General features: G+C 60.4%; 1 protein-coding gene across 3 annotated transcripts; it reads right to left on the bottom strand.

Annotated features, from left to right (window-relative positions):
• Positions 1 to 199: 199 nt before the first annotated feature.
• LOC119137814 (PH and SEC7 domain-containing protein 1-like) lies at positions 200 to 11,373 on the bottom strand. Of its 3 annotated transcripts, none has more exons than XM_037277312.1 (16): positions 10,861 to 11,198; positions 8,468 to 9,995; positions 8,292 to 8,397; positions 7,523 to 7,988; positions 7,115 to 7,378; positions 6,936 to 7,016; positions 6,721 to 6,833; positions 6,562 to 6,620; positions 6,241 to 6,330; positions 3,903 to 3,946; positions 3,028 to 3,233; positions 2,837 to 2,907; positions 2,620 to 2,777; positions 1,796 to 1,940; positions 1,531 to 1,662; positions 200 to 1,444 (listed from the first exon to the last, which is right to left on the bottom strand). In XM_037277312.1, exons 2-16 carry the CDS (start codon positions 9,902 to 9,904, stop codon positions 1,226 to 1,228), a joined length of 3,591 nt encoding a protein of 1,196 aa, XP_037133207.1. In that variant the 5' UTR covers positions 9,905 to 9,995; positions 10,861 to 11,198; the 3' UTR covers positions 200 to 1,225. The 3 variants fall into 3 exon arrangements, with proteins under 3 accessions (XP_037133207.1, XP_037133206.1, XP_037133208.1); XM_037277311.1 differs by having other exon boundaries at positions 7,523 to 8,009; positions 10,861 to 11,197; XM_037277313.1 differs by lacking the exon at positions 200 to 1,444 and having other exon boundaries at positions 1,542 to 1,940; positions 7,523 to 8,009; positions 10,861 to 11,373.
• Between the last annotated feature and the right edge of the window lie 88 nt (positions 11,374 to 11,461).

Here is an 11,461-nt window from a genome sequence, read left to right as displayed (position 1 = left end):
TGAACAGCTCGCGTCTGTCTGCGCCGCTTGACTGGCAGGCAGGCAGCCAAGCAGCCAGCAGACAGCCACGCAGGCAGGCAGCCACTCGCTAAGTTGAACATTCAGCTGGAGATGCACAATTGTTGAAACCCATTTCTCTTATTTCACTTACCTGTTCCACCTCTGAAATTAAAATGATTCCGGACAAAATCTTATCAACTGATTTTTCCCCAGTGAATGCAATACACTCGCGTCCATTTTTATTTTGAGTGAAGGACAAGGAAAAGTTTTTATTCAACCAGATAAACATGTTCACAAACTAGCAGAAAGAGAAGACGCGCGGCGGCGTCGGACGCGAACGGCTCCGAGTTGTACAAACATGCTTTATTTACAATCATCACGTTCAGATGGAGGAAAACGTTGCCATGACGACCGCATGGGAGAGCGCACCTCCAGTCGAGCCCGTCCACATTTCAAAGATATTGACATGCTTTTGTCTGCCCCGGTCCAGAGGGAAATTCCTGCAGCCGCCCATGCCTGCTCTGCCTCCACCTCAAGTCGGTCACTCAGCAATGTGTGTGTGTGTGTGTGGGGGGGGGGGGGGGGGGTCAGGGCTTCACCTGGAGGATCCCCCCCCCCCCCACACATACAACCGGACGTGTACATGCAATGCACAGCACGCGCAACACGTACATACGTACACAAGAAACAGACATGCGCACATAGTGCACACAGAACCCAAGGCGTGCTCATGTGCACACACGCACGCGCTTAAAATGTCAAGCAGATTCAGTATGCAAGGGGGCGGGCTCCATGTGCCGTCCTGCCGTCAACCCGTAACGACCCACACGTTGGAAACGCCGCTGTGACCGCCGGCCTCAGGGGCCGCCGAATTTGGCCCTTCGCGTTTGACGGGCACCCCTCACTCAACTGAAGCTGAAAGAACGATCTGGGTCCAAGAGCACACGCGCGGGAGCGAGCGACACGAGGAGGAAAAGTTGAAAGGTGGTGAGATGCGGCAAAACCAGGAAAGAAGAGGCGAGCAAAAGAAGCAAAAAGAAAGAAAAGGCAAACAAAAGGTGTGTATGCGCCGCTGGCAGGGCACCTTCCTGTTCTGACCGGGTGTCATTTTGGACCGAGGCGCCGGGGGCGCCTAAGTCCTCGGCCGGCCGGGCTCACTGGCCCGAGGAGGCGGGGCGTCGCCGGGCCCCGCTGGCTCCGGAGCAAAGGAAAAAGCCGTTGGGCCTCACTTCTTCACGGCTTGCCTGTAGCTGTGCCTCTGGACGTCCTGCCGAGGTTTGCCGCCCGCTCGAGTCCCGCCGGCCTGGCCGCAGTCTGGCAGGCTGGGGCTGGAGCGCGCCCTCTGGAAGGCGCCCTCGTCCTCCGGCTCACCGCCCGGCTCGGCCCCCGGCCCGGCCTCCGTCTCGGCCCGCAGCAGGGCCACGTACGTCTCGTAGCGCGTTTTCTGCACCAGTCGGACAACATCGGGCGCCGGTCAGCGACAAATGGAGCAAAATGCAATTTGTGAGTGGGTGGCTTGTGCGCACGGACCTCAAAATGCAGATGCTGGTCCCGCTCCAGCTCTGTGGCTTTGAGTTTACCCTGGGGCGGGCAGGACCGCAGCTCGGCCAGCTCCGAAGACACGGCCCGCAGACGGGCCTCGTGGGATCGCAGCTGCTCCTCCTGCAAGCAAGCAAGCAAGTGCAAGCCACACAGCGGCGTGAACGCGCAACTTTGTCGGCGGATCATTTCCATGACTCGGGCGCTTTTTGGTCACATGTTAGCGTGGCGCCGCCGGGTGTTGCCGGCGGCCTACCTGGGAGAGCTTGGACACGTTGCCCGGCAAGGGCGGCCTGCTGAATTTCTTCTGGGAGCCCACGGCGGGCGGGAGGGGCGGAGCCGAGAAGGTGGCCGCCACCGTGTTGATGCTGGTGATCCACGAGTGCATCTGCTCGGCGTTTCTGAGCGTGCCAAATAGTGAGTGAAAAATCGCCAGCTTTTCCCATTAAACAAACAAAGGCTTATTCCAAAGCGACAATCTAAAGTGTCACGTTGCGAGTGGCGTGAGCCGGGTGGGTGGGCGCGGGCCCCATGGGTGGTGGGCGGCGGGACCCCCCACCCCACCCCACCAAGCCAGCGAGCTCCCTATACGGGAGGGATTCCCCACACGGGCGATATCGGCAAGAAGAAAGGCGAGGCGGAGCGGTCGCCACGGAGACGCCAATCGGCAAACTCGCTGGAGACCGAGGAGGCGTGGCGAGGCTTCGCTATCTGGGCCAAACGGCAGATGGAACTGGAGCAAGGCCTCAGCGTGTGCACGTACGTCGATATCGTTGGCTCGTGCTGGGCTTGGACGTGACGCTCGCACACACTTCATGCACGCACGCACGCACGCACGCACGCACGCCAGCCAGCCAGCCAGCCAGCCAGCCAGCCAGCCAGCCAGCCAGCCAGCCAGCCAGCCAGCCAGCCAGCCAGCCAGCCAGCCAGCCAGCCAGCCAGCCATCCATCTATCCATCTATCCATCCAGCCAGCCAGCCAGCCAGCCAGCCAGCCAGCCAGCCAGCCAGCCAGCCAGCCAGCCAGCCAGCCAGCCAGCCAGCCAGCCATCCGCAGCGGCACGCAGCGAGCACCACTTACGGCGCCTGGAATAAGAAGAGCCTCCAGTCGGCAGTGCGCAGGTAGAAGACGTTGGCGCGTTTGCTGTAGTCGGCCGCTTGGATGGCGAGCGAGTGATGGATGGACACGGCGTTCTTCAGGTCGTCGTCCGTCAGCGGCTTGTCGGCGCGGTACTCGCCCTGCGCGCGCCGCCCGCAAGTTAGCGTGAGCGCACCAGGCGAGAAGAGGCGCCACTCACTTTCTGCAGGTAGAGGATGAGCCCCTTCAAGATGGCGTAGAAGGTCTTCCAGCCTCGCTTGCCTCTCGGTGCTGCAGGGCAAGAAAGGGAGGGAGGTTGGGCGTGTCGCTCAGCCATCATCCAAAATTGACACACTCTGCAAGCAAAAGCGCTGACCATACAATATCCTGCGCGCCTTCTCCTGTACGTACTTCTCTTCCCGTCCGAGTCGGCGTGCACTTTGCGGACCAGGAAGCCGTTCTTGTACAGCGGCGGCCCGCGGGACGCCGCTTCGTCCGCCGTCGTCTCGTCGTCATCGTCGTCGTCGTCGTCACCGCCGCCGCCCTTGGCCGATCTGGACGAGTCGCACAGGCTGTCCCCGAGCTCCGAGAAGGACTTCCTCAGTTCCTCCTCGTCGCTACGGACGCAGCAAAGGCGGCAAAAGCGAGTCGGTCAGCGTGCGTTTGGCACGCTGGGCTGGGCCGGGCCGGGGCCACCGCACGGCAACTTGTACTTTGTTACTTCGAAGCGGGCGCGGCCGACGGTGCGACGCTTGATGGCTCGGCAGATGGCGCCCACACTGAGGACAGACGAGAGCGCCAGCCGCGCAGGCCGGCCAATCAGCACGCAGCCTGTTGCCTGGCAACTGCAACACTGCCCGAGCGACTTCTTACACCCGGGCTAATGCGTTTCCAGGATTACGCCTCGGCCGTGCCGTGCAATTTACGCACACGCAGTGAGCACCGACACGCCCCCTCGGGTGGCCGCGCGACGTCATCAATCGGCGTCGTCATGGAGATGAAGTATTTTGCTCCCGCGGCTATTCCGGGAGAGGAAGTGGGAGGGTGCGCAATGTGAGAGAGCAGAGCGAGAGAGCGGTCGCCATGGTGGCGTCGCCACGGCAACAAAGCCCAGCCAGCCGCTGGTAATTGGCATCCCCGTGCCGGCCGTCGTTCACGTGACCGAGTCAAAGAATTTAAGCGGACTGAGAGGGCCAGTCAGCTGTGTTCACGCCTACAACGGCGCACTTCCACCTGAATCAATAGCATGTGTGTGTGTGTGTGTGTGTGTGTGAGATCAGACTTACAGGGTCCACTGCAGCTTCTGAGTCTTGATGGAGTTGTAGAGCGCCTGCACAAAAACAAATACGTTAGTCAGCATGGCAACGGTGGCAGATCGATGGGTGACTCAAAGGGGATACGGACGCACGACCGGAGGAGACCATCCATCCCTCCCTCCTATCTCCGGGAGCTCCATCAAAACAATGGAGGGGGGGGCGAGTATTGCCTTGAGAGGAACTCAGCGGCGTAAACGCGTTTTCCAATGAATGAGCTCTTCTCTGCTGTTGCGATTGTGTTAGCGAGCAGCTGGCAATCAGTTAGCGCCCAATTAGCCGGCCATGATGTCACCGGAGCAGGAACTCAATTGCATCAATCATGACCGGAGCTAGCGAGCCAGCCAGCCAGCCAGCCAGCCGGCCGGCCGGCCAGCCAGCCAGCCAGCCTGCCAGCCAGCCAGCCAGCCAGCCAGCCTGCCAGCCAGCCAGCCAGCCAGCCAGCCAGCCAGCCAGCCAGCAATCCGTCGGACACCGGCCCGAGCAAAGGGAACTTTGCCCATACGTTAAGTAGGCGACATGGGGGTCGCCATGGCGACCAGCTTTGGCGTACCTTCCTCCTCTTGCGAGCCTGAGGATGGTTCTGGCCGTCCTGAGCTTTTCCCAGCAAGTCAGGAAAGACGAGCGGCTTGAGGGATCGCGAGCGCGGCGTCCTGGGATAGCGGAAGGGGTCCATCATGCGGAAATCGCGGCCGTAGCGCACCGTGCACAGCGAGCGCGAGCGCAGACGTCCCGCCGAGTGCAGGCTGTTCACGCCGATCATGATCGGCCGACAAGTCGCTCGCTCCGGGCCGCCGCAAAACAGGAGGCAGAAGAGGGGGCTGTCAATCAGTGGTCGCATCCATGGCCGGCCGCCGCCGCACAACTTCGGCGAGGGGGCGTGTGGCGATTCGGACCAGAAAGGGGGGGGGGCGTCTCAGAGTCGGGATTCCTAAGCGCGTCGCTTTCGTCACAAACCGACGTGGAAGAGAGCAAAAACAAAAAGAAGAGGCATGCCTTTCTCCGCTTTTCCTTTTTTTTCTCTCCGTTTTTTCCCCAGCAGGCAGTTTTTTTTTCCCCCTTTTGTGTTACCAAGGCGACCAGAAGGAGAGGAGCTGCCGAATGTCACCAGCCGAATGTCTTTCTCGCTCTCTCGTTTGTTCTCTCTCACTTCCTCGCTTTGCTCGTACCGCCCCCGTACCCCGTCCCTCCCTCCCTCCTTGGAGCGTCCCCCCGCTCTCCTCCCTCCCTCCCTGCCTGCCTGCCTGCCTGCCGTTCCGTTTTGTCTTCGCACATCCAGGCGGTGACGAGCAGCTCGTGTGGGAGAAGAGGTGCAAATGTTGGCCATCAACTAGCCATCCACTTCCCTTTGGACTGTGCCTGCACGCTTGTTTGCGAAAGAAAAGTGTGCGTCAGAGTGTATCAAAGACAAAGTGTGCAAGAAGGAGAACGTGCGTGCGTGTGTGCGTATGTGTGAGAGAGCGAAGGTGAGAAGTGTGTGTGTGTGTGTGTGTGTGTGTGTGTGTGTGTGTAAGAAAGCGAAAGGCCAGCGCCAAGGCCAAGTCGGCCGAGGTGCTTTTGGACAAAAGGCGAGATCCTGGCGCAGGTGCCTGGCTGCCTGCCTGCGTGGCTGCCTGCCTGCGTGGCTGCCTGCCTGCGTGGCTGCCTGCCTGCGTGGCTGCCTGCCTTCAACAGCAACCAGATCAAAAAACAAATTGAAAATCAAATGTCATCCAAGTCAGGACAGCTTTGCGTGTTTCTAATGCCCGAGCATTCATTTGCTCCGTTGGCTGGAGAAAAGCAGAGCGCCACAATTTGGACGGCCGACGGCGGCTTTAGTCATACGTGCTGGAGTGGCGGCCAAATTCAAGGCAAAGACAAAAAAACCTCGGCCGAGGGGCGGGGGCACGCACGCACGCACGCACGCACGCACGCACGCACGCACGCAAGCAAGCTGAGAGAGTGAGAATTCCTTCCGTTGCCGGCAAAGTTTGCAAAAAGGAAGGCAACAGATGACGATGCCGGGCGGGGAGACGCTAATGCTAAGACTAAGGAGACGCGAAGGCCAAGGAGGACGGCCTTCCGCACGGGCACCAAAGCGGCTGTAACGAGCTCATTAGCGAGAGGAAGCCATCGGGGCCACCGCCTGGTCTCCACGGCGACCGCTCGGGGGATACTAACAACCGGAAGGGAGCCTTTGCGACATTTGCCATGACAAGGAGGGCGACAGTGGGCGCCGCCGCCGCCGCAGCAAAGAGGAAACAAGAAGGTTGAAAAAGACACAACACCAAAGGGAGGAAGAGGCAAACATGAAAAAGGAGCTCAAGCTTACCTTGAGCAGATGCTTGGGGAAGTGTCGTCCGTCATTGAGGCCGTCCAAGTTGCTGACAAACTGAGGACAGGACATCTTGTCGCAAACATTCTGCCAAAGGAAAGGACAGCCACCTTTGTGTCACCCACCCGTCCGTCCGTCCGTCCGTCCGTCCTTCCTTCCTTCCTTCCTTCCTTCCTTCCTTCCTTCCTTCCTCCCAACCTCCCTCCCTCCCTCCCTCCCTCCCTCCCATCCTTCCTTCCTTCCATCAGCAACTCCATTTTACAACAACGGGCTCCTACTTTTCACCTGGCCTTCAAATGATTGCAGTTGCAAACTCACCGGGCCGTGCAGATCCGCGTTCAGCGCCACCAGCGCCCACGTCAGCGCCAGCACGGCATCTAAAGAGGGACAAAAAAACATTTCACGGTCAACCTGCTTCTCTCCGAGTTTGCATGAGCTTTGCGATGGGGTTCTGGAATCCGGAGCGATGGTTCTCACCCTCGGAGGGAAAATGGCTTTGGTTGCACAGCGAGTAACGGCGGGAGAAATGCCAGAGCAACCGCTCCCGCTCTGGACTGCCGCCCAACAGCGCCACCTGCTTCAGGAACGCCCTGCACACGCAAGCGCAGCGTTACCGCTGACCACCAGAGGGCACTGTGGAGCAACCTTGCGAGCGCACGCACTCACGCACGCACGCGCACGCACGCACACACCTGAGCGCTCCGTCCAGAGGGAGACCCGAGAAGTCAGAGAGGCGTAGGTATTGGTCAGCCAGCCGGCGGCCAAACTCGTGGCTGCGGCGCAACAAGACCACCCCGGTCAGACAGAAGCGGCCCCCGTTGCCGACCAGACGGGCGTCGGTGAGCGTTTTATGCCGGCTTTCAAAGCTGACCTGGGAGACGGCGGGCGGGAGTAGCCCCGCCTCCCGGGGGGCGTGTCTTCCGAGCCGCCGCTCAGCCGCTCGCTGGACGGAGGCCGCGTGGCGTCCGAGTCGGGGTCGTCCAGGCTGCGGTAGGACGTCCCCTTGGCGCGCGCCGACTCCACGACGCTCTCAAAATGGCGGCTGAAGGCGTCCTCGGCGGCGCGGCCGGGGCCCCGTAGCCGGACCGGCGACTTGAGCGCCGCCTGGTGCCGGTCCGAGAAACACTCGGCCGCTCTACGGACAAAAACGTATTCCTTTTTTTAATGCATTCATCTCCAAGTGAAATGAAGACAAAGAGGGCTGTGTGTCGTTGGACGGATGACCGAGGAGTGGCCGTGCGCCGCCGCAGTGCGGCCGCCGCAGTGCGCCGCCGCGTACTTTTTCATGCGTGGGAAGCCTCGTTCCTGATCCCACGCCGCGTCCCGCCGCTTCCTCTCGTCTCCTCGCATTCTCACGCTGGCCCAGCTCACCACCTCTTCCCACTGGTCCTCGTCCCGCTCTCCTTCTCCGCTCCCAGCTTCCTCGACTTTTCCCTTGCGAGGCCTTGGGCCCGAGCCCCCGGGACTCCCCCCGCGGAGGCTTCTGTCGCTCCCGAAGGCCGAGTCGCGGTCGTCCCGCCCGCCCGTCAGCAGCTCGTCGATGTCCGTCTCTCGGTAGCAGCGCAGCGGGACGGCGTCCAGGTCCGTCTCCGAGTACTTGAGGCTGCGGCGGATAACGCCCGTTTCGGGGGACGGGGTCACCAACTCCACCTCCACGTGTCGAACGTGATGGCTGGCGGCGAGCGTCGGCAGGGAGGAGGGCGGCGTGGGGGTGGGCGACTCGCTGGAGTTTCCGCTTGGGGGTGCTGTGGAGGTGTCCACAAAGTCTCCATGAAGAAGAAGAAGAAGGAGGAGGAGGAGGAGGAGGAGGAGGAGAAGAACTTGACAAGATGTTGACATGTTGGAGTCAACTTGATGTTACATCACCAAAAGACACCACAGAGAGGAATCAAACAAGTTAGCGTGAGCTACAGTGCAGACTATTTCGCAAAGAATACATCCACGCAGCGGTCGATGGCTGGTCGGGTGGGCCACCGAGCGGGCATCGACAGAACCATTCCAAACACATCCATGGTTTGCACGGAGACAACAAATCAATGGGCCGTTACTTGCGGGCCCGCTCCCGGCGCCTTCTTCGGGTCCAAAGAGAAACTCCCACTTGGCCCGAGCCATCTTCTGACAGTGTAGCGACAGGACGGGCGTCGCGCTGTCCGTCTGAAAAAGCCCAAAGGAGAAAAGATCTCAGAGCAGGCAGCTTAAGGCGTTTTTGGCGTCCAGGTCCCACCTGTATGCCAGAGGTGGAGGCTCTGGTCTCGCCGGACTGAAGGGACTCGGGTGACAAGCACTCCCGCTCTCCCAAGCTGCCCGTCACCCCGCTGGAGCTGGGCCAGGATCCCGCCAAAGGGTGCTCACGCTCCTCATCCGGAGAATCCGGGACCACGGGACCCAGCAGGAGGCGCTCTCTCCTCCTCCGCTCAGCTCGCTTCTGTGGCGTGGTCGGGCTGGCCCGTGCGGGCAGGCCGCCGCCAGTCTGCTCGCCGTCCGGGACCGGGTTAGGGTTAGGAGCGCCGCTCGGCTCCTTCTCCGCCGGCGTCCCCTCCGTCCTCGCAAAGGCTTTGCGAGTCAACTCCGAGCGATCTCCCCGTTCTTGGCACCCCGAGGCTCTCCGGTCAGCGCCGGTGTACTGGGGCGTCCGGCGCCGATGCAGGGTGGGGCTGTCGGGCGGTCGGAGCTCGGCCAGGGACACCCCGGGGTCCCTGAGGGGAGAGCCCAGCTCGGTAGGAGGGTGAGAGGGGCGATGGAGGCGGGGGGGAAGGGGGAGCCGGCCCGGCTGGCGGAAGGGTCGTCCTGCGTCCGAGGCTGCCGCGTGGACCGGGATATTCATCTCGAGGCTTTGCTGTGGACAAGTGGGACCGGATTCTTTGGGATGAATCCAGCGAGGGGCGGATCGTTTCGGGACGTCACTCAACTGGTTTAAGCCTTCCGCGATGTCAGCCGGTCTCGGGGAGCTGCTCGGAGACGGCAGGGGGCGCCAGTCTGACCCTGGACTCTGGGGCCGCCCCCCCCACCTCTCCTGGTGTATCAGCGCGGGAGAGCGGGACAGGGACCGACAACGGCCCGAACGGCAGGTCCGAGACCACGTGGCGCGCCCCGGCGCGTGAGCCGCTTTGAGCTTCAGCAACGGAGATCCAAAGTCCTCCAAAGTCTTGCCGGTTGTGTCCACGGCGTGTCGGGAACCTGAAGGTGGGAAAGTTAATTTGGGACTGCCAAACCAAAAAGGCTCGCAAAGTCTTTTGTGAACCTGGTGGGCTCTTTCCTGACCGTTGCCCGGACCGCTTATGGTCTTCACCTTGGACTTCTGTACGTAACTGAAGGAGACCACAGAGCGCTTCCCGTCTCGCCCCTCTTTGCTGTTGGAGCAGGACATGGTGGAGGGCTTCGTGTCACATGGTAGACTCCAGCGCTCGGATGCCCGGGAAGATGAAGTGAGTGGAGATCCTCCAGAGTGTGAAGAAGGACACCGGTGGAGCGCTTTAGGAGCAAGGGTCTGATGCTCGGTGGGGCTCCGGCTGGCAAGCTGGCACAGGAGGTCCTGAGTGTTGTCCTTAAGTTTCAAGTGGTCCAGAGGAGGGCCTTCTCTAAAGGTCTTTCCGCCTGCACTAGGATCGGAGGTCGACCTGACTTCGACATAGACGTGGAGGACTTTCCCGGGTTGAGACATGGCCTCAAATCCTCCAGCCTCCCTTTGTCCTTGAGATGATGGTTCGTGGGCGGGAGTGGGGGTCCGTTCAGCTAGGCCCCCAAGTCGCCACCTGGGAAAGAGGAGAAGCTAGTTCAGGATTTTTTTATTTCTTTTTTTGAAGACATGCTAGGTTTTTGGGAAAGCCAAACCAATGGCTGTCTTTTAAGGAGCCACTCAGACTGATGAGTCATGCTGGCTAACACACACACGCAAAGGTTCTTGTGAATGGATGAGTGAGTGAGTGAGTGAGTGAGTGAGTGAGTGAGTGAGTGAGTGAGTGAGTGAGTGAGTGCAGGCGTGAACGTGTTAGTGCACTTCATTTGTTCACGAGTACAGTAAGTGCGTGTTAAATCTGTGTGTGTTTTGTCTGCAGGGGGTATGCACTGTATATGCTCCTGTGTGTGTGTCCTCTGTGTGTATTGTACGCTAAGTGTATGTACTGCATGTGTGAATTATGCTTGGTATTGTGTGGCCCGTGTGTGTGTGTGTGTGTTGGATGCGATGGCTTGGCACTGTTTATATTTTGCTTTTGCTAGAAGTTGATGTGATGTTGATATTGTGTTTGGCTGTCATTGTGTGCCTCAATGAATGAAACGATTGCCGAGTGCGAGTGTGCGCGTGTGCGAGTGTCTGTGTGGCGTCACAAGTCGTGAGCGTGTAGAGGTCATGCAAAGAGTTGAAGATGAGGCCATGCGGAAGACGATGATGAATGAAGACGTCGGTCGGTCGGTCGGTCGGTCGGTCGGCCAGCTAAAGAGTTGACTTTAGTGGTGCAGGCGCAAAGTTGTGTGAATGTCACACAGGAAGCTGCTGGCTGCGTCAATCACATGTTTGGAGGCGCCTGTCAGGAGCAGCCGCCGCATGCTGGCGCGCGCGCCGTGCACGAGGACGAACGAAGACGAGCAAGAGGAGAAGGAGGTGGAAGAGCTACTTACCGGACGCCTGCTCTCACACGCACGCAGCCATGTTGACGACCATCACACGACGGTGCATCTGGCGGTGCACGTGCGCGCGTACGGCAACCGGACCGCCGCAGTTGGTTCGTCCTCCACGCAGAGCGTGCACGTGACGTCAGGTAGGAGAAAGGAGCGCACCGCCCGCAGCCCCGCCCTTCCCCGTGCTGGCCAGCCCGCCCAGCTCGTCATTGAGCATGCGCGGTGCCTTCACCGCGCCATCACCTGCGCACGCGTGCCCGGTCCACCGCGATACGTGCGCGCGATTCACGAGCACGTTTTGCGTGCGTGTTGAGAATCACGTGACGCGCTGCTGCTGCAGTGCACGTGACGCTCGGATGGCGACGACGTGCGACTGCTTCGTTTCGCCAGCAGATGGCAGCACACCCGCGCGCGCACAACTATTGGACGTAACTATTGGTCCTCCTTGAAAATGTGGAATTGTAAGGACAAATGAATCAAATGGTATTGAAGAAGAGTTTCAAGCCAGGGCTAAGCACTTGGCTTCCAAACGGGGCTCACGGACGCCTTATGGCTGCCTTATGGCTGCCCTACTTATGGCTTTTAAAATAGCGTTCGGCTG

The sequence above is a fragment of the Syngnathus acus genome, chromosome 19 (assembly GCF_901709675.1).
Source record: "Syngnathus acus chromosome 19, fSynAcu1.2, whole genome shotgun sequence".
In the NCBI taxonomy this organism is placed as follows: domain Eukaryota; kingdom Metazoa; phylum Chordata; class Actinopteri; order Syngnathiformes; family Syngnathidae; genus Syngnathus; species Syngnathus acus.
Note: the sequence above shows the minus strand (reverse complement) of the source record. Positions and strands in the feature narration are given on the sequence as shown.